Source organism: Columba livia, chromosome 8, assembly GCF_036013475.1.
Source record: "Columba livia isolate bColLiv1 breed racing homer chromosome 8, bColLiv1.pat.W.v2, whole genome shotgun sequence".
In the NCBI taxonomy this organism is placed as follows: Eukaryota; Metazoa; Chordata; class Aves; order Columbiformes; family Columbidae; genus Columba; species Columba livia.
Window position 1 is genome coordinate 22,364,405 of NC_088609.1, and position 26,940 is coordinate 22,391,344.

The window sequence follows — 26,940 nt, forward strand, 5'->3', positions numbered from 1 at the left end:
ACCAAAAAGTGTTACTAGATGAACTTTTAAATTCAAGCTTGTTCATACAAATAGACATTATGAAATGGATGTATTTACTTGATTTCTATGCTTAAGCTTTTGTTTGAACAGTTATGGCCTGTTTTCTTTTGTCAAGTGTGTAGACTGTGCTCTACATAGGTACATCTCTTTCCAAGCAACTGAACATGAATGGCAAGCATTGAGGAAAAGCTGCAATCTCCTGCACTGAAATGCAGAAATTAATATCTTGGTGGTTTTTTAGATGACTCCAAGGATGGTTAAGAGGGGTGATCTGCTAGCAATTCTGAGAAATTCCCTGCCCACATCAGTCTGTTCCCATCTTCTCTAGGGGCTATGTGTGAAGGGGGGAGCTGTTGCATTCCCTGACCTGAGGAAGTGGCACAACAGAATTGGCACAGGACAAGAACTTTGGAACACACTTAGCACCATCTGTCGTAGCTCATACCTGAGCTAATTCAACCACTGTATAGCTTCTGCTGGTCTTCTTCATGCTGTGCAAAAGTAACTTCACATATTTCAAACCACAAAAGCTGAATATCTGCATTGCACTGGCCCGGGCATATGTGACAGTCATCCTGGACAAACTGTATTGCACCAAGAAAGAGTCCAGCTCTGGCTTTGTTTCAGAGAGACTTCTATTTTGCTGGGCCTTAGAAATTGTTTTGATTCAATGATGGACTGAAATTTTGCATGGCCTCTGTGCTGGCATGTGAAAAACATGGTTTGCTGCCTTGTAATTCTGTTCTTGTTGACACGGGATGTGGGAAAGCTCTGGGGCTGCAGTGCTCGGATGATTAGCATCCCTTCTTCCCAGAAACACATGGCTCTTGAATGCTCTGTTCCTCCAAATTAATGATCTGATATCTGTGTGGCTACAGAGCTAGTGTGTTAGTGTGGGACAGTTCAGATTCATCTGGCATAGACTGAGTAGTTTTTCTATATGTGACATTAAAATTGCCATATGGCAAAGCAGAGATCTGCTGAGCCCAGTATTGTCTCCAGAAGTGGTAGTAATGAGTGCTTAGAGCAAGAAGTGTGACAAGGCCACAGTGATATTTTTCTCCTCCCAGCAAGCTCTCCTTGCTGCTTGGCAGATTCTGCGCAAGGATGTCCTAAACTAGAAACTGCAGCTGGACTGTGAACTTTTGTAATGATTGGATTTTAGCTATGAAACATGCAGTGAATTATATAAAGAACTATTAATGCTTTTGCTCTCTCTTTTAACCAGTTACTCTCCAAGTACTGCTTGTTTTTGTTTTAATGATCTGTATTTTGTTTTTATCTTCCTTCTTTTATCACAGTCCTTTAGGCCACTCATGCCTGTGTCTTACTGTCTTTCTCCCTGTATAACTGCAGCTGTATTTAGCTGTTTTTTTCTTCTGATAATATTCGTTATCCATCTCTGTTTGTATTTTCAGAGGTGGGCTGACCAAGCTCTGCTGAAGCTGTAACTGTGAAATGTATTGGTAGTGAATTTCACCTGTAGATTTATTATGCATTCTCTGTTCAGTCTCCCTTCTTTTCAACTACTTTGAATAACACTGCATTGGCAACAGCATTTTTGTTCCCTTTTCCAGATAACTTAAGTTTAATAGCACGGATTATTGGAGAAGTGTCCATAGCAATCTGCTGCTGTTACAAAAACGGCTTGTGACTACTCCATATCACTCTCCCCCTGTATAACTTTTTGGGGTGTATGCTGTTAAGAACCTTTGAGAAGATGTAAAAATGACAAACAAACCCCAGCAACAACAAAACCCAAAGAAAGAAACGGGATAGACAGAAAAAGTGTAATATAGTTAGATTTATTTGTTCTTATCTACTATTCCAATCTCCAGGTAAGCATCTCTGAAAGGTCCTAAAATTTGAGATTATTACCTGATTCAGACTGGGAGCCACCAAGTGTTTAGAGGCTACAATTCAGCTGGTTACTACCATCGTGCCTCAGTATGAGGTAGTAGCTTCAGTTTCCTGCTTTGAAACAAGGAAGACCAGCAAAAAAAGTTATTTTTTTGCCGGTACATAATTTGAGTCAGCTATACTGGAATAACACAACCTGAGCTTTATCTGTTTAGTGATTTGAATTAGGCTAAGATGTAGCAAAATAAAACTACCATACTGATTTGAATATAAGGATGTAGTGCTAAGAGGCACTTCCTGCTCCCCCTGCCCCCCAATAACTATGTACTGGAAAATCTGACTTGCATGTGATTTTTCTAGGTATAATTGTATCTTATGGCTGCTTTAGGGGCCCTTAGCTCGTCCTTCATGTGCAAAGAATTAATGTGTTCCTTGGTGAGAGCCTGGGACTTTGCTGGAGGGCTGTACCCAGCAGTGGCTGCACCTCTAACAGACCTTGTCTTGCAGCTGCAGAACAAGCCATTGGTGACTCTATTTCTGATGGGAGGCTTGTGTTGATTTTTAGCTTCCCTGGTCAGTGGAAACCTGGTTACTGAACAGTGGAGTGGGGTTTGTTGTTGTTGTTGTTTTTCTGTTTTTTGGTGGGGTTTTTTGGGTTTTTTTGTGGTGTTTTTTGTTTGTGTGGTGTGTTGTGTGTGGTATGTTTGTTTGTTTTTAATGGAGAGGCACTGCCTGTCTGGCAACAAGTTTCCTGGAAAAGCAGGGCTTTCTGAGCAAGTAAGAAAGTGAAGCCATGTTTGGAAGGTCAGGCTGTTCATAGTGTTATGCACAGGATTGGTCTGCGAGGTTACGGGTGGGCAGCATGGGTGCGGAAGGGATTAAGGTCTGAGGATGGCTATACTGTTATATGTACAAGAGGAGGGTGGGTGGACTGTGGAGCTATAGGAGGTGGCTAAATATTTAAATGCTGACTTGACTATTTTTGGTTCGGTTTGTTGTCACTTAAAAAGGAATGCTTTAAATTTTGGCCAAGATGGTATGCTTGGAAATCAGCTTTTCTATTTACATTTCTTCATGTTCTTATCTCTCATGTGTAGTTTTTAATTAATCAATGTTTTTACCAGAAAAATGTTGGAATGGCATTTTCAATCAAAATTTGATAGCTTGGCACACTTTGGTGTGGAACTATGCCATGTGAAGTCTGTGGAGTTGAGTGTTCATCTGCTCTGTGTATATAGTAAAAACATATTCCAGATTGTGGGAACAGGTATGCACGTGTCTTCATACTTAGATGTACACTGCATTTATGGTGTTAGGTAATTCTCCATTACTTTCAGCAAATCCAGGATGTGATTTGTGTGTACGTGGCAGTTGGTCAAATGTAAAAGTCTGTTAAAGGATTATACAGAGGGCTGAACAGCCTGGATGCACAAAAGAGAGGAGCAAAACAAGCATTATGATCCAAAAAAGGTGTGTCGAAGAAGCTCTTCTTAGCTTTATTCTGCTTTGGGTAGTAAATTTTACTTCTGTGTCATTATAGCTGTTAAATCACCTTTTTTCCCAGCTTTGCCATTCTCATCCTCAGAGCTGAAAAGAGAAAACAAACAAGTCATTGCATTTTAAGACTGACTTTCCATTTCTGATGCTAAATCTCCTTACTTAGAAAAATAAAGAATAAACATACCTCCGGTGGTTAATCCAGAAGAATAAGCATTGTTTTAATGACATAGAAAGAAATCAGTAGAAGGCATTAGTTCTGGCAATTTTGCAGTAAAGCGAGTATATTAAGAAATTACTTCATTATCACGACTTGAAAATCAGCACAGCTCTTCTCTAACTGTTTTGTTTCTGTTACCTTCACTAAGGCTTGCAGACAGATGGCATTGTCCTTGACTAGATGCTGACAGATTAATAGGATTCATGAATAATTAAACAAACTCTTTGTTTAAACCAAACTCCTCAGTGGGAGCTGTAACTGTTTGGAAGGCTTTTTCTTTTGTGTTGATGTTCACAGGAAACTTTCCACTCTTCCTGGTGTAGTGAGTCACAGCAGGAGTTAGTCATGTTCCTGATGCGAGTCTGATGGATAACTTAGTATCTATATGAACATCAGTATGGCTGTTGTCTGTAACTAGGTATAATGTGGGTTAGTTTGAAAGTGACAGTACAGGGCAGATGATTAAATGTTAAGGTTATTTTTAGAATGGCAATGTAATGCTGTTGTTTGATAGTGAGAACCTCCCCCAGCATGTAGTTGCTCTGAGAATGCAGTGGGAATAATCTCCAACTCTCTGACCTGTTAGTTTGAAGAGTCACCCAAAATAGCATGTCTCATTCCTTCACCCTGCATATGTCTCCGTACTGAGAGGGTGAAAGCAGCTGTTTACTTGATTTATGCATGTCAGCAAATGTCCAACTTGAGTTATGCTTTGAATGCTGAAGTTATTGCAAGTCAGAAGCATCTGAGTGTAACTTTATATCATAGGGCCACATGTTAAGCGTAGCTCTCACAAAGCCCTGTGTACTGTTTGCAGACCAAGGAATCCTGAAGGATTCAAGTAATGGTTGTGGTTTAAGAGAAAAATCAATCTGGTGCTTCACTTACAGCCAATAGTCCTCTTTTGTATTGCTCTCTGAGTTTCAGAAACAGATGGTGTGCATTAATCTATTAAAAAGCTTTCTATGTTACTTTTTTCAACACAAGTGGAGCTAAGTCTCCATTGTGTTTTCTGAAGGTTGCAGAGATTCCAGTGGTAAGAAAAAAACCCTGGCTCATCTAGAGTAGCTGCCTGCCAAAAGCCTCAGACCTTAATGTCCTATGGGAGCATGTTCCACACTGTCAGATTTTACTACCTATTCTGCCTCAGTTTTTCCTTTCTGCATTCATTCCACCATGTTTAGCCTTTGTTCCCCCTCAAGGACTTCTAATTTCCCTAGTGAGTATTGAATCTTTAAAACATTTGCACACTAATGCATTTGACTGAAATTTAGAGAAGAAAATAAGCCCTAATAGTGTAAAACCCTGGTGTCTTAATTATAGCGTTGTCATCCTTCTCTCTGTATGTTTTTTCTGAGGGCAAATACTTTGAGGTATTGGTACCCCAGCAAGCTCATGGGGAAAGGACAATTGCTCCCATATGGAAGGAGGCATGTCCTGCATTTGTCAGTTTGGAGACATGCTGAAAGCTTCTAGTTTAATCGGCTGTTTCTCTATATAGATTGGAAAATGGAACAATTCTTCTGCCTCTTCGTTGTCCTTGGCCATGACTAACTTTTTCAGTAACTTGCTCTGCAGGTTAATTTCTTTCCTGAAAGCAAGGTTGTTACACAAGGGACCACCTCCCTCATCTGTCCTGTGCTTTCCTGATTTCCATTTTCTTTCAGGGAGTCCTCAGCGCCTGATCAGTGTCCAAATGCTGCAATTGCCTCCCAAAGCTTTTGTTTCAGAGAGGATTATTTTTTTATGATATGGTTTGTTTTAGTAATGAATGATGAGGTATAAAAAATAATTTTGATTCCCCTCTGGTGGTGTTTAGGGTGAACCTGCTAGGCTGGGCATCAGTGGCTGTCTTGAAAACAGTTTATTTCTCTAAGAAACAGCTCTGTGTAATACATTGTTCTAGATTGAGGAGGCTTTCCTGGTTTTGTTTCTTCTTTAGAAGTTGCAGGAGGATTACAAGACTGCTTGGGAAAAATTGAGTCACTTCCTGGCTTTTTCCACTGATCAAAATGTCTCAGGGAGTGGCAATAAATAGGTGGAGGGGTGAAGGGAAATATGGCTTAGTTCCAAATTCTACTGAGCATTTAAGACACTCAGAGGCAGTGGTGAATGTTGGGGTGTATTTTTGAGGCAGTTGCCAAACTGCTTTTAGTTTAAGTGGGACTTTTTTTTCCCTAATTGGCTGTTTTTTCCTTGGTAAAATAATTTTAAGTAAATGAGTGAGATCAAATACAGAGTAACAGAATGGATTCTCAAAAGCCTTTGCTAGATTTACACTTTGTTTTGCACTGGCATCAAAAGAAAGAGAACACAGATTGCTCGGAGAGTCCATGAGTGGCAGGGAAAAATGAAGCTTCAGTTGCTGCTTTCAGGAGACAAAAATAAGCAAAGTCTGTTACAGGTAGAGGTGCTCAGCTAACATCTCATGGCCCACCTGAACAGCCCTGCCAGCTCATAGTTACTTCTTGGAAACCTCTCTCCTGGGATCTGTTCAGGAGCACCCACATAGGGACTGTAGGATGAATGAATTGTTTCAGGAGCAACCAGCTGGTGGGTGGGTGAGGGTTGCTTCTCTGTTATATGCCTCTCCATGTGTGATGGGAGGATTAAGGGACTGTCCTCAAAACATAATAGGCTGGAGCTGATGCTGGGGTGGTTTATCTTGGCTGTACCAGCTGCTTCTGCTTTCAGTTGCTGGCAGCAGCCTTTGGTCCTGAGGACCCAGGGGAAGTGCACAGGTGGCAGGATTGGTGCTTGAGAGGAGCAAAGGTCCTCTCAAGTGATAGAAAAGCGCAGTGGCCTCATTGATCAGAAAGGCTGGGCAATGCTGCTGGAATACTTCAGGCTGTTGTGTGCCCGATTGCACGAGGCTGATACTCCTGTAAGCTGCGAGCATGATTTACTGATCAGCTCTTCCCCATTAGCGCATACTGATGTGAAAATACTTGAAGCTCTTTACGTGATTCAGTGACCACCCTCTCTCCTGGCTTTACCTGGATCATAAAGAAATGCTGGGTTGCCAATGCAGCTTTAGGCAGGGTCCAGACTTATATTTTTTTCCTACCAAATTGCAAAATTGTTCAGAATGTATTCTGGAGGAGGAGCAAGGACACAATGTGGGATCAGGACCCCAATCTTCCTATGATTCAAGCACAGTGCTCTTTCCTTGCAGTGGAATGTGACTGCTGTCTGAAATCTGATTTTCTGTAAATATACTTAAATGTAGATAAATTGTATGTGTTAAAGTGCAATATAATTGTAAAGAAGAGCCTTCTGTGTTTCTGGAAGATCTTCCTATTGTTCTTTCAATCTTGTATTATAAAACTTTATAGTAAGAAATAGACACCTGGAGTATTAATAGAGTATAAAAATTTTTACAAAATAACATTGTGGACTATATGGACTAACCACATGCAGTGGTGAAACTGTTTCATTGTCTTTCAGAGGCTATAAAAATATCTAATGCAGGTTAACAAAAAATATTAGAACTTGCATAAACATTGTCAAGGCAAGGTTGGCAATGCTGATTCCAGAAAAATGCAAAGCAAAGTTGGTTATTAAACAGTCTAATTTAAGGAGCAATTTGAATTATCTAGGAAGTAGTTAGAATGCAGATAGGCACAAAAACATTCTAACAAGGAAACAGTGTTAAGAAGCAATGCTGTTAGTTACCTGGTAGGAATGAAAACTAATTCTGATGATTGAGGTAGCACTGATGGAACTTTCAATTGTCATTTGAAAGAGAACAACTTTTAATCTTTGAAGATTACAGAAATGGCTTTTCTGAGAGTTTATTTTTCAAATTTTGATATGGTAACTAGTGCATTGCTAAAGATGAAATAATTCCAACAGTACCGAAGTGCAGATTGGCATTTGTTAACAAACAAGAGCAAAGAAACTATTAGTAATTGCATATTAGTCCATGAAACAATCCAAATAATAAAGTGAGACAGTTGCTAGCAGATAGGAGTGGTATCGGGTTTGCTACATGAGCGAACAGCAGTGACGTGATTTTCCTTTTCTGTTACCTGTTAGTGAGGGATCTTCGGTACCATCTCCAGATCCCTGGCTGTGAAGATGAGCAGGGTGTGTTGGTGAGCTCAAGCGTTCCTCTTGTTCTTGCCGGGAGATGGAATTTTTGTGGGGTACCTTGTTCAGGCTCATGCCCAGACCACTTGCAGCATTCAGCTGTGGGACCTCTGGGAGTTTCCTGCTCGGTGGCTGATAAACCTGACTATAGTGGCCTATGGGATGATACGCTGGTTTCTCAGATTTGCTGTCATCTTCATCATCATCATCAATGATAACTAACTCTGCACGGATAACCCCATCGTAACGTGACAACTTTTGATCTGCTTCTGGATCGTCATCATCAATGCGCTGATAACCCATGAAAATCATTGTTACTGGTTCGGAATCATCCACGTAACATGGTACAGCTTGGACAACGCTGTATTGAGCATCTTCCTCATCTGGAGGTGCGGAGGATGTTTCATTAAGATGGGGGGGACTTAAAAACCTTGTCTCATTATGTCTTTCCTTTGTATTCTGGTAAGGTTTTGTTTCCTCATGTGCAGCTTTTCTTTCTTCGTTACGTATCATCCTATTCTCAGGGTTAGTGTGCACTTTCTTCTCTGAAAGGGGAAGTACTGGGGAGGGAGACTTTGACTGTATTAACTTTGGAAGATCAAGCCCGTTTTCTTTATGTTGCTGCATGAAGGGCTCTGATTTGGAGGAGAATTCTGTCTGATGATTGCTAAATCCATTCAATTCTCTTCTGTGATTCTCTTCCGGTTTTGGTCCAGGAGCTAATTTGTCTTTCTGAGGAGTAACTGGCCTGCAAAACTTGTTTGCAAACACAGGCTCATGATACTCTGTGGGAGACTGGGAATTTTTTTCAGTTGCCTGCCGTAGCAGGTCTTCCACCTCAACAGGAGCAAGTTCATCCATCCCATTTTGTGTTGTGCTGCCATTTGAGGACACTGCATAGACTGACTTCCTACCATCATCATAGACTTTAATTCCTGTCTCTTTAAACTCCTTTGAGGGAAGAGGTATTGTTGATAACACTGTATTCTCTCCTGTCTTCATGTCTTTTTCGACTTTAATTTCCATGGCAAACAATGCTGTTGAAAGAAACAAATGCTTAAACTGATAATGCAGCAGCTGCAAGAAGTATTATGGAAGAGTTCTGACAGCAATAGAGAATGACTGTTAGCACAAGTTATCAAATATGTGAATTTGTCACATGCATAACCGATATTGGATTCTCACTTTGAATGCCCCTTCCATTCTGTCAAAACTTGAAGTGGAAAAAAAATGCATTTGGATCTAATTCTGTGAGGAAACATAAGCTTCTAAAGAGCCAGTTTTCATTACACAATTGAGCCAGATTTAACCTTGGTCCCTGGTATTGTGCTGAGCAATAGCAGTTGAAAGAGCTCAATGCGCTAGAAGACTAGTCTTGGGCCCTCAGAAAGGTTAGGAGGCTTTGTGGTACTTGGGAAATAACCAGACTACTGCTGGCTGCCTGGTACGTGTAAGTGCAGATAGAAAGTGTGAAATGTGTGATATGAAGGGAGGAACAACTTAGTTATGCCACGTGGAGGGATGAAGTGCTGGAAAGAAGTGTCAATGTTGAAAACACTTGATCCTTATTTTCAATGGCACTGGCCTTACACTGGTGTTCCACCTCTCAGTTTTGATGACCTCACTGATAACACAGCTTAAATGAGAACAATATTGTCCCACATCTGTAATGTTATCCTTGTCTTGAAGTGTACCAGATTCAATTAATAGGAAATCTTTGCACATATTGACACCCTTTGAATTTACTAATAAGCAGTACCTTTTCTCTTTTCTTCCTCGTCAGCAGCAGCGTGTGGTGTACTTTTCAGTGCAGAAGGCCTGAAAGACTTGGGAAGGTCGGGTATGCTGGTGTATATGTAGTCTGCTGCCTCTGAATACAGAAGATCCACAAAACATTTAGTATGCTTTCAGTGACTTCTACGATAATTTTTTTTCTAAATTTAAAAGAAGTCCTAAACATACCTTTTTCAACTCCTGTTTTTTCAGTCTTCACAGACTAGGAAAGAGAACCATTGACAATAAGTGTGATTAGTCAGCTTTAAGATGTTAACTAGACAGTGCTTTGCTCTACCTGATAGTTTTAACCTTTTGTGTGCATGCCTTCATACTGACAAGGGGCTAAAAGAAGAAAATGCTCATGGCCAGGGAGAAAGTGAAATTTTGGTGGTCTTTTTTACTAATATGCTTCCAAGCCATACAGGGAAGGACAGGAAATTGCAAAGTGTTAGTCAGACTCATGCTATGGCCCAAGCTGGTTGCCTTGAAAGATTTTTTCCAAAGGCTCTGCTTTGGCTTTCCAGTTGTGTTTATCTCCCTGCATGTCTTTAGAAAGTGTTTGTGTGTAAGAACAACTGGAGAACTGAAGTTTAGTTCCATCACTATGTTTTTTTTATACAGTTTAAGATGATTTTCCAAATATCAAAACGAACTTCTGACAACAGCTAATGACTGATAATATGAAGTCATATTTCACTATAACCTGGCTCAGTGTTTTGGAGCAACACATGATGTAGTTTATCTGGGCACATCAGCTGAAGGAGGCTGGATGTGTCAGCCTCTGTACCTGTTATGTCTGTCCCTGGCTGAGATGCAAAGTTGCTGTCAGTGGCAGTGTTATTTTGTTGAGGTGTGCTATAGATGAGCAATGATAGGAATTGCTCCACAGCCCCTGTGAACAAGCAAGTGGAGATGTTTGGGCACTTGAACAGTATAACATCTTGGCCCCTCTTGTATTTGTGCTACTGTTACTTTAGACTAAAGCTCATGACCTCTTACAGGATCCAGCTAGTTCCCCTTTCCCTGGTTATTATGATGAATAAGTAATTAATTCTACTTCTGGAGTAATTTGGCACTAACCTTTATTATGTCTTCTGTTGTTTTCTCAACAGACTTGAGTTTCTTTAAAATTGCTTCTTCCTTTGCTGATACTTCCATTTCCTCTTTTTCCAGAGCCGCGATTTCCTTCTCCAGTCTGCAATCACAATTCCTTTTGATTTAATACCAGGCAGAGAATAACATTGCAGATTTGACTACATTGTGAATATGGACTTTAGTGTAGCTGGTTCTACTTACGCTGACAAACTTTGCTCTGAGTTCAGCTTATAATTTCATGTGCATCAGGAAACACTATGAAATAGTATTCTCATTTAAAAAAAAAAAAGTACCTGCTGTAAATTCCTTCTGAGTCTACTTTGAAAACAGTGGCTGATATTAACTTACTTTTTTTAAGAGGGAATAGATAAAAATATTAGTCTCCCACAGCATTTCTGCATCTCTAAGCAAGTTTTCTCTCCTACATTGTCTCAAGAAATGTGATTACTTAATTGTAATTAAGATGTAGGAATCTAGTATGCAGACACCAGGGTTATGACTTAATTGCTTGTCTCCTAATTTTGCATGTGAACTTATGATGGAAATCAGCAAATTCTTTTGTTGTAAGAAAGTTGGAAGAATGTTCCTGTGCCTGGCAGTACTTAAAGGGCTAGAATACATTGCCTCATATGCTATATTTCAATATATGTAGCCAAGCTATGTTCAGGAGGATCCCCTGTGGAGGAAAGTTCTAGTCAACCTATAACTAGAAGCTACAATTTCAGAAGAACCACCTCTATTGATGGAAATTAAATTGCATTTATATTTCTGAGGGGTAGAACAAGTATTACTTTTTTTTAATACAGTAATAATGGCATTTGCAAGTACTTTTTGTAGGTAAAACAGCTGTTAACTAATTTTTTAGTATAAAAATTAATACAGCTAAAAATCATAAGTGATGTGCTTTGCAGGCTACTCTTATGAAGTGGATAATGTCATAATTGTGTGGATTTTGAAAACTAAGCAACCTGCATAGAGGGGGAGGATGCTCAGGAGACCACAGTCTGAGGCTTTGTTATTTTCCAGTGTGTCTGGTATTGAGAATGTAGAATTTATAAGCACCCAGGATGGTGAAGGGACTTGGAGGAGGAGTGAGTGTGTGTGTGTGTAGTGTTCAGATGCAAGGTGCCACGACAGTTCTCCCTGGTTTTGCATGTGTGAATGTGGCTTCTAGGCTTTCAAAATATTTTCCTTTGGTAAAAGAGGTGTAACTGTGCTTGACTGACAGCCTGAAGCTTGGTTCTTCAGGGGACAAATTCTTGATTAAAATGCAAGATATTGCTGATGTGGGGTGGGTGTTATTATAGTGTTCCTGATAGACTAGAGCTGGTGTTAGCTATAGACTTAAAAATACTAGTAAGTTTTAAGGACTCCTCTTTGGGGCTGTGTACAAAGGCTTTTACAGATGTACGCATCTCAGCATTTTATATACTTAGTTCTCTGGGAAGAGTGCTGATATCTCGTTTCTGGAAAGTGTTCCTTTTCAGCGGAACAGCAATCACGTAAAACACGCTGGTCCAGCACACTGAGGACGAGCAGCTGGGCAGGTCAACATTTGCAGTGTTTGCTCAAGTAGTGTCCTCACAAGTATTACCCATGAATTAGCAAGAAAAAAACTGTGTAGTGTCTTATATAGGTGTGATACATGTTGCATCAGGTGCTAGTAGCAATGGCTTTCTAAGAAGCGATTAAGTGAGATTTCCAACACTAAGAAACTATTGTTAAGGGTCTAACATGTAAACTTCTAACATGTAAAGAAGAGGAATAGGACAGTTAATGTGTGGTTTTTCTTCTGTAACCAGAATGTTCAGCTGTCTGCAAGGTGGTTCAGGCCCCTCGCTGTTAACTCTTTTTTGTTGTTGTTGCAAACTCTCCCTTTTATCAAAAAATGCCCGAATCAGAACTGATTAGTAGACATACATTAGCTCTATTTGACACCTGAGTAAAGAATGTTTTGAAACAAAGGTTCCATTTAGGATTGTGATGGAAAGGCCCATGAGACTTCTGGAGATAATCTGCCTACAATTGTCTGTACTCTCAGCAGAAAGAGATAAAGACTGGTCTAAGGGTACTCAAAAAGTCTTCAAAGTGATTCAGATTTTTTAACTGATGGTAAAGCTTGTGCAGAATAATCATCAGAGTGGACAGAATCTGTCTTAATGAAGTTTAATAAACAGATGCACAGAAGAAAGAATTCTGAGTTTCTCAATAACATACCTTACTGCTCCTGCATGATGTGGCTACGTGATCAGTTTAGCAATCTTTCATTTACAGAACTTTGTTAGCTTGGGTGCTATCTATGGCACAGCAAAAGCAGTGAGCAAGTACTGTATGGTACGTATTTTGTACTTTTTAGTGGACTCTGTTCATGCTGACCTAGTTTTCTGTATTGCTGCTGGCTGGTTTGAAACTGGGATGGCAATGTCTAAACAAAACAATATGTGGAAGGCAGCATGGATATTTTTCTAGAGGACTTTACTAGACAACTATTGAGAAGTGGTAGGAAGTATAATTTATAGCAAAAGGTGCTTGTTGTGAATAAACCTGCTTAAATTCCTAGTTCAGTGGGAATTTCCCACATAATCCAGGTATGTTCTTCTGCCTCTGTTCTACAGATGTAAAATCAAATATCCTTGTCTGAGCCCTCTGTATTGTGAAGATAAAAGCTGCAAAAGACTAAGGTGTGTAGATGGATTATAAGAGTAAATATATCAGTAACAAAAGTATTTCTTTTGATATGAAGGCCTTACCAACCCCTGTCTTTAGAACTGCAGCAGTGGTGAGTTAAGTCCTCTTAGTTCAGGATGGTTCAGAAATGTAATTATGAAAATTTCTATACTGATTTTAATTTCTAAGGTGCATTATACCTGTCAAGTTCTTATCATAAGAGTGGAGACAGCATGTCATTTTATGTTATACTTTTTCCTCAGTTAATATTATCATTTGTCTGATTCATTTCACTACAAATCTGAGGTATTTCAGATGTGTGTCAAGAAGTAGGAATCATTTTAAGGAGGAAGCAATTTGGTGGAGCTTCCCAGGAGAAGGTCACAGGCAGGAAAAGTTAGTTGGTAACCGTGGTATTAACAACAAATGGCTGTGGAAATACTTAGTTTGCTGTGAAAAAAAATCAGTTGCCATGAAAGAGCAACATATATAAAAATAAAAGGGAAACCATTCACAGGTTCCAATAAGCAAGTGTAGTAAAACAAATAGCGTTATATTCTTGGAAAAAGAATAATATTTTTAGTAAGAGGAGAAAGGTCTGTAGCTACCATCAAACACTTATTGCAGTTTTTTCCACTATAGCACTTAGAGTTGCAAGTAAACTTATTTCATTCTCATTAGAATTTAAACTGCTGATTTATGGTCAGAATATTAGCTATCTAGATATACAAATGTTATTTGTGCTTGTGATTAACTGAATCTGAAACTATGTAGGAAATTTGTATCTAATACACTTCTCCTAAATGCAAACATATAAACAAAACTATTAAAAAAAAAAACCACACACACAAAAAAACCCAAACATAAACCAAACAAAAAACCCCCCACAACACACAAAAACAACAGCAAAAACCCCACAACCGAACAAAAAAAAAACCCACAGTAAAACATACTTGGTGTCCCTGCATCCCATGTACATGGGAAAGCAATTCTAAAATGTGTGTTTTTGTACCTGCTGAATGTCAACCATGTCTCTGGCAACAATTCTAGTGGGAAGGCAGCAGGTGCATTGCTATAGTCAGGCTGTTACAGGCTCAGGTGTACATTGAGTGTATGAGCTGAGGAACCTCTGCTTTGTTTGGTGCAATGGGTGTGCTCTTGGCCATGGGATGCAGCACTAAATGTGTGGTCTTCCCATTCACAGTGTGCCTGCATGTAGTCCTTGGGGCTGAGTTGTTACTTCAGGTTCTAAGCTGTGATCTAAGAAAGCGTTTGGGGACAAATGATGGGTTTAGCACTTTCATTTCTCCTTCCATAAAGCACAAATGTATTTAGAAATCTCCATTTAAATGCCTATGGACATATTTTAAAAGACCTGGAAGCTTCTAATTCAGACAAACTTTAAAATTTATAACCCCTTTGCAACTTTTGGCTCCAACTGAGAATTAAAGCAGTGGCAATATTCCTCTGTGATTCTAATTTACCTACGTGAATTAAAAGAGTTTTTCAAGTCTGAAGCTCCAGTTGGATTACTGTTTTACTATTTGTAATAGTGATAAATTCTTTTAATGCTAGAAAAAAGTTTATATGGCTATATTCAGAGAAGTAAAGCTTACTGTGCGTGTTGAGTTTTGGTCTCTGAGGAAATAAAAATGAAGGCCACTGAGCCGACAAAAAATTCAGGACAATAACAATAAAAACAGTATCAAAAAGCTCTGCAACTGTTGTTAGAAACACAGGATTTTGTGAGACACGGGAATGACATATGTGGATAATCAACTCTATTTGCTGAAATCCCTGAACTAGTATTGTGGGTAGGTATTTAAGTCCTAATCCTGCATTCCAAGTCTTCCCAGGGATAGGACGGGAGGGACCCACGGCCAGTGCTGCTGTGAGACAGCTCAATTGCAGTGACTTAGGTGCAGAGAACCCTGAAGGTATGTTATGAGATGACAGACTAGATTTAGAGGTTGGAGATATGGTGCACTTCCTGCTAAAGTAATATTTCACTGTTTTTAAGGCACTTGATATGTCAAGAGTTCAATCACTTTCTTTTCTAGTGGCGTAGACATTCACAGACCCCTGCTATAATAGCATTGCTTGTTCTTTACTTGGTTGTCATCAAATGAATTGAAACAGTGTAGGTTATGTCAGGTGAATAAAAGCTTCCTTTACCCAACATAGCCACACACCAAATCCGGTTCTTGACTTGGTTCTGAGATCTAAGACAAAAAAAACAGTAGTAGTTTTAAATATCTCCCTTTGCTAGATTTCTCAGGGCATAAAGGAGATCTCTGCCCCATGTGGATCTTTGCTGGTGGTCACACTGTCACAGGGACCCCTTTATGTGTCTTTGTAATCACAACCTGCTGGGATGTTTTTAGAGCAGACTGTCTGCCTCCTACCACTGCAACAAAGAATTCCACAGAGGTATGTGAAAAGCTGTTTTGTGGAGAAAAGTGCTTCCAAGCAAGAAGTCAGCATAATTATAGGACAAGGTGGTACTAAGCTGCTGCCTGTCAGCCAAGAGAACTATCGTTTGTGTCTGAGAGATAGAGTAAGGATGAAAGTGGGTGGGAGTTAACGGGAGGAGGTAATCTTGGTGACAACTTTGCCAAAAGAGTGTGTGTAGGAGGAGAGTGGAGAAAGAGGAAGGTATGAAGGAAGATGCTATTGAACTGAAATAAAAGAAGCAGCCTTAAAGGATGATGAAACCAGAATTTAAAGAAATAGGAACATTTCATCTTTGTGTGTGTGCTAATGGGTAGTACCAGTCAGTATGCCTGGACCCAGAGAGGGAGCTGCCTGTGTACAGAGCCCTGTGATATTTGGGAAAGGTTAACTGCAGCTAATAAGCACCTTGAATCATGTCCATAGTAAATAAAGGAGTCATATATGAGACTGTCTATGCAGTATGGTGTTAGCCATATGGGGTAGGGAGGCACTAGGTAATGAGATTTGTAGGAATATCTCTAAATGATATAATAGAAAAAGGCCTTTGCTATAACAGACTTCTGGGAATAGAGAACAGAACTTGATGGAAGAGAAAATAAGGCAAGCGATACTAGTGAGGCTAGGCAGCTGGTACTGCTCTGAAGTGCTGTATTATGGTAGAACGCTGGTATTAAAGGCTGTGCAGGTCCTAGTGAAACTGAAGAAGTTTTAAAACTATTTACTATTGTTTTGAAATTCTGATTCATCACTTGCTTTCTCAGAGCAACACCCATATACTGCAGTTTCCATCTATTGAGTATAGCATGAAAGGGTTATCTGGAAGTAGAGAAACAAATACTGTGCAAGATATTTTTTGTGCGGTTTGATAACATTCACAGTGTAGAAGCTTGCACTGTGTATTCTCTACTTCTAGAGGACCAGAAAATATAGCAAAGATTGCTTTACTCTGTGTATTAAACTGTGTATTTTTAGCCCTTGCTGACATTTTAGTATTTTACAAAGTAAGGTAGGACTTTTAAGGAGGGACCATTTTAACCCAAACAGAAAGGCAGGGGTTCTGTCCCACCTGAAAATTTCTTGTTCCAGCTCATGAGTTCGTTGTTGGTCCTCTCGATTCTGCTTTTGCATTTCTTCTTGCTCTTTTGGAGTTAGAGAACTAAGGCCGTCCAAGAGCCATTTTTCTCGCAAGGCCTTTTTCTGGTGGGGAAAAATACAAACAAGCGCACTTTGAAAGTTAGATTATTCAATCATTTACTGTATTTGTCTTCATGCCATAGGCATGATCTATGGTCTTGTGTTGTATCTAGCATAAGGCAATCTGGCAGTGGGGAGTGCTGTTTAAAGAGAAACACTAAAAAGCATTTGTGTTTTGAGATTGTTCTTCCATGTCCTGTTTTATTAGTCTACCCAACAAATACATAGAGGATGTCAGTTGCTACATGTGACAGGTTAATATTTCTCAAGTGGATCCAGTGATATGTTTGTCCTCAATAAAGTAAAATAGTAAGAAGTAGGAGTCAGGGCTCCTTAGAAATCTTTTTACAGGGTAAAAACCTTGTATGTGGGGTTTTTTTCATTAACCATGAATTTGTACTTTAGATTCCTTGAGCTGTCTGATTTCCATGTTAGTTGTTTTTTTCCCCTCTATATAGTTTAGTTAATTGTGGAATGTAGCTAAAGATAAAACTGGGTTTTGACTACTGCTGCTTTGAGGCAGAGCTGTGCGGTGCTGGCGAGAAGGCTGCGTTAACCTGGGTGCTGGTTGCAGCAGCAGTTGGAATTCCTGGCTGCATCCTGTGCGCTGAGTCACTTAAACTGTTGCTTCCTACACTTTTCTGTTTACTGTATACTTTACATGAGTTATTAGTGAGGCCCAACAAAATAAGATTTTAATAGAATGGTTTTACCTGATCTGGTAGATGCATGTGGTCTCACTGGCACAACTCTTATTTACCATAAAATACTGTTTTCTCAAGCTGGAGGGAATGCAGTTATTAATTCCCTTTCAATGAAGTTGATTAGATTTTAATAACAGCTAGGGCTCCTAGAAAAGTGAGATTTTAATCCTGCCTGGACCTGAATTAGTCTAGAATTACTGTCTCCCAAAATCTATAATTTCAGTGGGAATTCCAGAACAGCAGTGTGGCTGGCACTGTGTGACCTCAGAAGCTGATAACACCCATTGAAATCAACAAAAGCTTCATGTATGTATAGGCTTAGGCCCAAGTAAACAAACTCCCTAAATATAGGCATAACACAATAGTGTTATTTTGCCTTTTCCTAGAGTAGTTTGCTGCTGCTCCCAACTAAATGCCATGTAATATTTTTAATCTAATTAGCCACTTCTGAAAGAATGACACACCACATAGTCTGGAAACAGCCTTTGAATAACAGGCAGTTTCAAGGCTGCTTTGCAGAGGCATCGACACAAACCAGTGCTGGAGCTGCTGCCTCAGGGTTGTCAGATTCTCTCTGCTGTCTGGTATTTCCTTTTGCTGTAAAGCATCTCTAACTCAGTACTAGGTTGGGCAGGTGTTAGAGCACTTACAGGAAAGCACTTTCATTTTGCATTAGGCTCAATATGTTAAGGGAAAGGGATACTTATACATTATGTTATGATAAGACCCTGAGAATGGCTGGAGCACTGGAAAGGAATCACTTTCATAAGCCTATGGTCACATCAGGAGTGCTGCAACAATATCCTGCAAATTTTGTTAAAAATCTCCTACATGTGCTCCAGGTGTAACTCCACTGCAATCCTTAACAAGGCTGGACTAACACTAGAAGATTCATCCTTTCCTGGAAGGCAGAGGTGTTTTGAATTCACGGGTCTTGCTCTCCCAGTGATATGGCTCTTACGGCATGTTGGGCGAGGCAGAAATCACTTTTGCTGTTTTCACAGAAGATATAGTTCAACACTGTTGACTCCAGGAATAAGAATGTGTGTGACCAGCAGCTACAAGGTGGCACTAACAGAGTTCAGGCATGTCAGAAACCAAAATCTTAATAAGCTGAACTAGAAAAGCTTTTGGTAAGTACATTCAAATCAGTGCTGACTACACTTCTCAAGCAACTCTGGTCCTTTCCTTGTTGCTTCAGTGAGAAGGATTCCAGGTAGGAGGAAGAGTTAGTTGCTGGTGCATCTAGAATTACTTGAGGATGGAATTTGACTTGTACCCTCACTAGCAACCCCCATTACCCCTTGCAGTTCCATGAAGCCCTGTCCACACCAGAGTCTATATTTGCATGCATGTCCTCTACTTCACGTAGTAGAGGTGCCTGTTTGGGGAATACATGATCCTTTTCCAGTATAATTCTACCAGATAACTAAGACCTGCTGTTGTACCTCATCTATCTCTTCCAAGTAAGAAGTTAGCTTGGGGAAAGAAAGTCATTAGGAAGCCAGAGCAGAGACTCGCATTTACAAAAAGGAAATACTTTCAACAAAAAACACGACAAAAAAACCCCCACAGAACAAAGCAACAACCTTTTAATAAACCTGTTGCTAAGGGTTATAAATAGGAATGAAGGACAAAATAAGAAACAGGATAGTGATATCCAGCTAACAGGAACATCTATATGACAGTGAGATTTACTAACTTGCAATAGTTTCCTAAGGGACAGGTGTGAGTTACGTTGGATAGGTCATGGAGCTCCAGATTTCACCATGTACAACTGGTAGGAGTGTAAATGAGTGAAATCAACCTGTGCAGCTAGGGAAATGAGCCCTCGGTAAAATTTGCTGAAGTGCATAAACGCTTGGAACTCTAAATCTGTCTTAAAGTGATTTCTGCACTAGATTCTTGTGTTTGATTCTGTCAAAATACCCGCATTAGTCTGAAGCATAAATGTTTGTTAAACGATGAAGCTTCTAGGGAATCAGGCAGAGGATGTTCATAGAGTAATGTTTCATTTGATATTAGGTGCCTGCCTTGATATTCAGTTGGAAAAAGTAGTCTCCATTTTGAGTGCTCCAAAAAAGCTAGTAGTACGTATTTATGCACCATACGTATACAATTTAAATGCATGTTTGATTCCTCTGCTGAGTAACTCCTCTGCAGATCCTTGATTTGCCTCATATGCAGTATGACTGCTTTTAATTTAAAAAACTTTTCTGCATGATACCTGTATGATTTTTTTTGTAGAACAGGAAAACAAATCACATCCTCTGTCCTCTTCCAAAGGAAGAGCATTTCAATAATATTTTTCTGTGTTTTAGCTTCTGTAAAATTCAATAAAACATCTTCAAAATAAGTGCAAGTTTAGTTTTTGTTTTCTTAACTTTTTAACCCTGTTTTACCTATTAATGTTAGCTGAAGGCATGTACTAAATCTGTAAGGAAACTGCCCTAGGACTCTGCTCACAGCAGTAGTGAGGATTAGCAGGTTGTCTAGAACAGATCAGTTTATCCTTCTTAAAAGAAGGGCAAAAGAGTCATTCTGAAATTATAGGCATGGAAACTTGAAGAATAAATTGCAGTACCCGATGTACCCACGTAGTGAGATAGAGGAAGGCAGTCACATGTTTGCTGTTCATTAGTTACCTGACATGGAACAGATATTCCCCTCTCTTTTAGGCAAGACATTACACAGTTGGTCAAGTCAGTCCTTATGATCGCTGCCTTCCAATAAAATGGAAGCATGGGTGAGTTTTGCTTTGGCTTGCCTGGCCCAGCAAACTAGTTTATCATCACTTCTCATTTTTTTGGCTTGGCACAAAGAAGAGGGTAGATGAAATCCAGGGCCAGGTGTCTATTTTAAAGAAGAGCCTCTTTTAAATATGCTTCTCCCACATTTGCTTAGGGAGACACACCATACTCCTGGTATTGTATTCAGAATCTTTTTTGAAACTGGTTATCTCCTGACATAACTAAAAGGGTATGTAAATACCAAGTCTTGCATAATTCTAGAAGCATAGATTTTTACCTTTTCTCCCTAAATTACAGGTAGTGTCAAATTGCAACAGACATTTAAAGAATGGTGCTGTTGGGTAGAAATCACTGCAATCTCAAGTGTCTATAGAGGGGGTTCCTCCGGTATCTTAGTAATTTTGCTTTTATAACCCTGAGTTTACCAGGCCATATTTCAGGACAATATTTGCAGCATTTATGCCTTTTTTTTTTTTTTTTTTTTTTTTTTTTTTAAATACAAAGAAACAGCATTATTTTACCAAGGAGTCATTTAAAAAGCTGATAAAAGGTAATGGCCAATTAAAAATAGGCTGGTTTTTTGTGTGTGTATTGTGTGTTTTTTTTCTTTCAGAAGTCTGTGATGAGACCTCATGATTGTGCTGCACCCTGTACCTAGTGAGGCTGCTGCACTGGAGCTAAGGAGTGAACACACCCAGTCTGAAATGTGAGGCTTAATTTTCAGCTGTGAGTTATTCCTGGTTATGATCTCATTATGTGCCATGAAAGTGATCAAATGACATTAGCTCCTGAGTGTAATTTTTTTTTTCAAAGGGTGATGCTTATTAAAGTCAAATGGAGTCCTGGCGAGATTCCAAAAAGCTGTGAAAATTTGGTAGTAAAAGCACAACTTAAATGCAAGAAGATTTGCATTCCAAAATGCAAACCCTTTATTTATGGTGGAGGACTTGAGGCTATCTTTAGTTGCATAAATCCAACGCTTACCTTTAAATGTTGGTGTTTCATTTTTTCTTCTTCTACTTTTAAACGTTTCTGTGTAATTTCTTCTTGCAGTTTTCTTTTGTCCTACAAATTAAGAGAGCAATAAAACTTTGTTTAGAGAAGTTACTTTTTGCAAAAGCAAAACGTTTGTGTTCTTCAGTAAGGTGGAGTCAATCCATGCAAACAAAGCTTGTACGGCACTCAGGCAGCGCATAATTCTTAGCAACAGCAGCTCATGTGTCCTATGCAGGTGTGGTTTCCATCACTCTTTCTCTGAAGTACATTTAAACATGTTAATGACCACAAAGCAGTGACGATCCAAATCAGAAATAATTTTACTGCTGAGAGGGATAGGGAAGAAAACAGTAAGAAATAATATTTGAGCATGATCGTACATGCAAAATGAGGTTAGAAATGGGTCCTGACCAGAATTCCTAGGGCAGCCCACACATGATTTAGGAGACGAAGGAGTCTGTGTGGTCTGTACTGTGCAGCTGTGATTTATCACTAAATTAAATGGGCTGTTGGTGAATCCAGCACTGAGCTGGATAGCTGACTAATAGCTGAAATAAGCAGGAATAAATAAAGACATAGAAATATATTTTGTTAGTGTCATAGAGGTGAAGAACACAGAGAAATGCAATATGGTTTGTATATGGTGTTGCCTCTCAATTTAAAAAAGATTTTTTTGTGTAAAGGCTGTTTTCACGACTGCTGAACTTCAGAAGGAAAGTCCTCAAGCTGTACTGATCTATCATAGTGCGACCTTAATCCTTTTTGCTACAATTTACAGAAAAAAAGGAAATGGGTGAACAGTCCACCTTTTCTTTCAATTTGAACAGATTACTCTTGTTGTTGGTGTGTGGTGGTGCTTTTTGTTTGGTTTTTGCGTCTGTTTTCAGACAACTGTGGTTTAGGAAGGAGTTAAGTTCTTCACAAACACAGGAAGAGATTTGCCTTTTCAGCCCACCTGAGGAGCACAGCAAGTCAGTGAGGATGTGCTGGGCACCAGGCTGGGAGTTGTTCTCGGGGTTTCCCTGGGGTCTGGGATTGGGAAACACGAAGAGCTGTAGTGTGCTTGGCTGAATCACTTCACTGCTACTTGGACATCAGAAAGCAGCAGTGGGGCCAGAGTCTATAGGGACGCTTTGTTGAAGGACAGGAAGTAGAAGAAAACCACCCAGCCTTGTGGAGAAGAAGTGTCAGTGATCTCTTTTGCAGTCTGTGAAGTGCAGTAGCCATCTATAAATATCATCTGTACTTTACAATTTTTACTTGATTGTGTTAGTTTGCTGCTTTAATACACCAAACAGAGGAGGTAGGGATCTTGCCTCAAGGAACATGCTGCCTTCATCTCTGTAGTGGTTTTGAGTTTTCACAATGCTCTCTAATACAGTTGAAGTTACTGATGTAGGATCACTACAATATGTAATTTTTCTGCAATGTCCCTTTCAGAGACGTTATTCAAGAGCTGCTGTGCTGGATTTTATTTGGCCAGTCCTGGTTTTGGAGACATAACATCTGGTCTTTGATCTTCACACCTTTCTTTAATTAGGAGATATTCCTGATTTCATTGTATGAATGGCCTTTAAATAACCTATCATTAGATGAAAAAAGTGTGACAAGAGCTTGTGTTTACAGATTGTTACAATTCTTAAGAAAACTGCTTTTTTCTTTAGTAAAGTTCTGGATAAGAGTCTTAGCCAGACCATGAACTTTTACTTGGTTTATACTATTAAAAATATTCTAAGTCAATTTAAATGTTCTTTTTGTACCAGTGGAGATGTGTTCTAAGAGTTTGGGCAGTCTGAAATGAGAAGTCGTACACAAAAATCTTGTGCAGAAAGAAATCAGAGTGTAAAGGCACAAATAACTGCATTTGAAATTAACTGTGTAACAAGAAACTTATTCAATAATGAAACTTGTACTTGTTTCTTTTGTTAAAGGACTATGTCTCTTTTACAGTGAATTTTTTTTCTCAAAGTTTTCCACTTGTATCCTTTGGTGTTCAAGCAGGTTTTAATTTCACAGGTTGGTAATAAACATCCATTATACAATTATCCAGATTAAATAGGTTGAAATGGTTTGTCTTTTATATATCTAGTCAAAGAAAGCTGAAGGTCTAATGCCAGAAGGGAAACTCAAGGAAGATTTATGAGGAACCTTTTTGAACCTTGTTTTGCTAGAGTAATTTTTGAAACCTGCTAGGACACTTTCTACAGTATATTCTGCTATGCTTTGTCTGCAAATAATGTCTTACCATACAAAGCTTTGTCTATACATCTAATGGACTAAATGTTTATTCCTAGGTATCTGAGGGATCCATACTTCTGCTAAACTTTATACTCTGCCCCAGTAGATAATCAGGTTGCTGGCAGAAGCCCTCTAATCCTCTCTTACTATGCTCTTGTTAATGTGGGCAAGATTTGCCTTTTATGAAATAACACCTTCATCCCTTCCCCTCTGTGCATCAATGCAAGGTGAGACTTGAGTCTTGGTCCTAATTTTCACTCCTACTGATACATTTTGGAATCTTTCCTGATTTCTGAGCATAGAAAAGATTTGTGTTCTGAACTGGATCTGTCTGAAAGAAAGGGAAACACATCTATGGAGCAGTGTCTTGTGGGATCTTGTGTGCCAAGTCTGTTGGTTTGTGTCAGTGTTCCTGAGCGATGCCGCTGTTGGTCTGCTGGGTCTGCTTGCACATGCCATTTACTGTCAAAGCCAAAGGAGCAGCTGATGGTTTAGCTGATGTCTTTTTGTTTTCATATAGTTTTCTAGAGGTAACGCTTGATTACTTTATCTGGAGGTATGGACACTTTAGTCTGACATGAGACTGCAGAAATGTCATAATTGAAAACTTCAGTCACAATTTAAATTTTCCATAGTTTCTGTTTCCATATAGAATGGACGATTTGATGAGAGAAGATTAAGCCTAAGGTGGTTCTTAGACTGTTTTGTCTCACAGTTTGCCATGGCCAATGCCAAAGCTTTTGTATTTTAAGATATGACAGTGTCTCTAACAAAATGGAAACATTTGATTTTTTTTTTTTTTTTTTCACTTGTTATATTCTATATGCACCAGCAGCAGGTGAAACATACATAACAGAGAAAAATGGTTCCTTTTCAGAGCTGTGGGAACATCAAAATATTAAAATAATAAGAGCTTTCCTTTTTGCTTTGCTACATAGAGAAGATATGAAAATGATTTGAAAACCCCCAGTGGGAGTGCCAGATGCTGTAAAGGAGCCAGGCATTTAACAACAGAAACCAAGCAGGTTTTAGTGCAGGTGTAGCTGTTTACTGCTCAGAGCACCCTGTGCTGTCCTTTGTTGGGTCCTTCACAACACACACCTTGTGGATAGCACTTGAGATTCTCAGGGGTGTTGCTTGGGACAAACCTTCCCAGAGCCACTGAGTAACTTGTAATTGTAATGTGCTCTTTTCTTAGACAACTTGAACTGTAGATTGTTAAACCTGATGGTAACTTCACCTTATTTAGACTCCATTGTTTCTGCAGTGCTTTACAATGGATACACCGTTCCAACTATATGGTGTCGATTAATAAGAGAGAGCAAGTAGTTCTTTTACACAGCAAATGCAATAAATGAAGTCATGGCAAGAACCCAAATGTGATTTCCTATTTCCTGTAAGGCAAGACACTGGAGACTGTCACAGTTTCTTAAAAAAATACTTGTGCAGTATTTGTCCGAAGGCAAAGCTGCAGCCAGAGGACACTAACCCTGGTACGTCCATGGGAGCCCTCACCACCAAGGGTGCTGCCCTGTCCTCCTGCCAGACATGGGGAGTATAAAACATTGTAAGGCCCCAACCTGTCTGGGGAGCCAAAACATTGCTTATCTTTTGAGCCCATACACCAGAAACAAAGTCCAGGTTGTGAATCTGGTTCAAACACTGTTAGAGTTAGGCAACACATTTATCTTTGTTCCAATAAGGTATCTTTTAAGGCTGTCAGCTATTTATTCAGCCAGTAGTGACTGGTTCGCAACCCATCCATGATGCTAAAAGTGTTTAAAAAAATATATTTCTTCCCATTATTTGTTTTTAAAGATTGCCTGTAACAGTGAGTGACCCTTCTGAAGTTTTTCTTTTGTTCCAAAGGGCCAAATATTGCTTCAGTTTAATTCTTTTGTTACTGAATAGGTTTTGCTAGAGATATCAGAGGAGACCTCAGATTTAGCCATTTTTGTTATCAGCTTATATTCCTTTAAAAAGTAATTCAGTAGTTCCTTTAAAACACAATAATTATTTTGAATCAGACTTCCCTTGAGAAGAGAAACTGAAAATGTTTTCTAATGTCTTCAGCATAAATTTTGCTGAGTATTTTTTTTTCCTTATTCTCCTGTGAAAACTGACAGGTAGGAATTTCCTTAATCTAGGCTTGTCCTTTTTTACTTTTCAGACAGCAAAGTTTATGATAAAAAATCAGTAGTTCAGAATTTGGATTTAATTCCACAATGCAAACCTGAAAGTCTTTTATCTCTGTTTCATTGTGAAATGGGAAAATTGATTTGTTCTGGAATTCTCTAGCTGCCTTTTGACCTGCTGTCCTTCAGGCAAACATTCAGCTGTGATGATAGTAATATGTATTTTAGACTGTCCAGTAGTGATTTGCACACATACTTACGCTACCTTTAATTTAGTTTGAAAGTGCAATACAACCCATAATAAAGTCAGTACAGGCAACTTTGCTGTCTTAAAGCAATAGTTTATAAACCAGAATTAAGTAACAATTTAAAAAGTAACAGTTTCAAGCAGACTTAAGTCTCTTTCCTGGAATAAATCATTCTGCAGAAAACACACAGTAGCAATAACATTTTTTTTTTTAATATAGGGAGTTACAAGCACTTACTGTTATGGCCTGGAATCTTTCTTTCAGCAATTCGTCTTCCTCCATTCTGGAAATCAAAAACAGACAAGTACTGAAGGAAAACAGAATGAGACCATAAGCAAAAAGCCTCCTGGTGGGGCTATAAAAAAAAAAAAACACCACAACAGAGGTGATTTGATCCAATTCCAGAGCAGAGAGAAGGCAGAAATTTTGACTTGTCAGGAGAGTCCCACAACAGAGGAGCAGATCAGTCCAGGCAGACACATGTAATGAGGGTGTGGAGAAGAGGCAGCCGTGGAGAGCGCTGGCATGAGTTGACTGACAAGTTGGAACAGTGGAGCACAAGCCCTTTTCCTTCAGAAGCTGCCAACTCTTTGTTTTAATGTGCTCAGCTAGCATGCCATTGCTGCTTTAACTGTTACATGCCCAAACCCCAGTCTTCCAGGATCATGGTAGAAGTAATTTTTTAATTATGTTCTTGTTTCTCTTTGTTCCCCTTGTGTATGCCTCTGGTGATAAACAGATATTTTAAACTTATTAAGTATTCCTGTTTCTTATGAGACTTATTTCACCTTTGTATTTTAACCTGCTGTAATGTTAGCACTGTAGATACTACGTTGGTTTTTTTTTTTTGAGATGGCAGTTTTGAATTAGTTTCCTAGATGAAATTTTTAGGCAAGCTGTATTCGTACCCAGCAGAATGTTTTAGAACTGCTAACCTAAATTAAAATAAACTTTAAGCAGTCAGGTCTGTCATAGAATGTAAGTGTTAATCTG

The 26,940-nt window shown here is 39.2% G+C and overlaps 1 protein-coding gene across 1 annotated transcript; it reads right to left on the reverse strand.

Moving 5' to 3' along the window:
• Window positions 1-1,810: 1,810 nt before the first annotated feature.
• Window positions 1,811-26,521, reverse strand: PALMD (palmdelphin). The gene is made up of 8 exons (XM_005498760.3): window positions 26,185-26,521; window positions 21,315-21,395; window positions 16,749-16,879; window positions 10,547-10,661; window positions 9,653-9,686; window positions 9,450-9,560; window positions 7,630-8,727; window positions 1,811-3,468 (listed from the first exon to the last, which is right to left on the reverse strand). Exons 1-8 carry the CDS (start codon window positions 26,227-26,229, stop codon window positions 3,425-3,427), a joined length of 1,659 nt encoding a protein of 552 aa, XP_005498817.2. The 5' UTR covers window positions 26,230-26,521; the 3' UTR covers window positions 1,811-3,424.
• Between the last annotated feature and the right edge of the window lie 419 nt (window positions 26,522-26,940).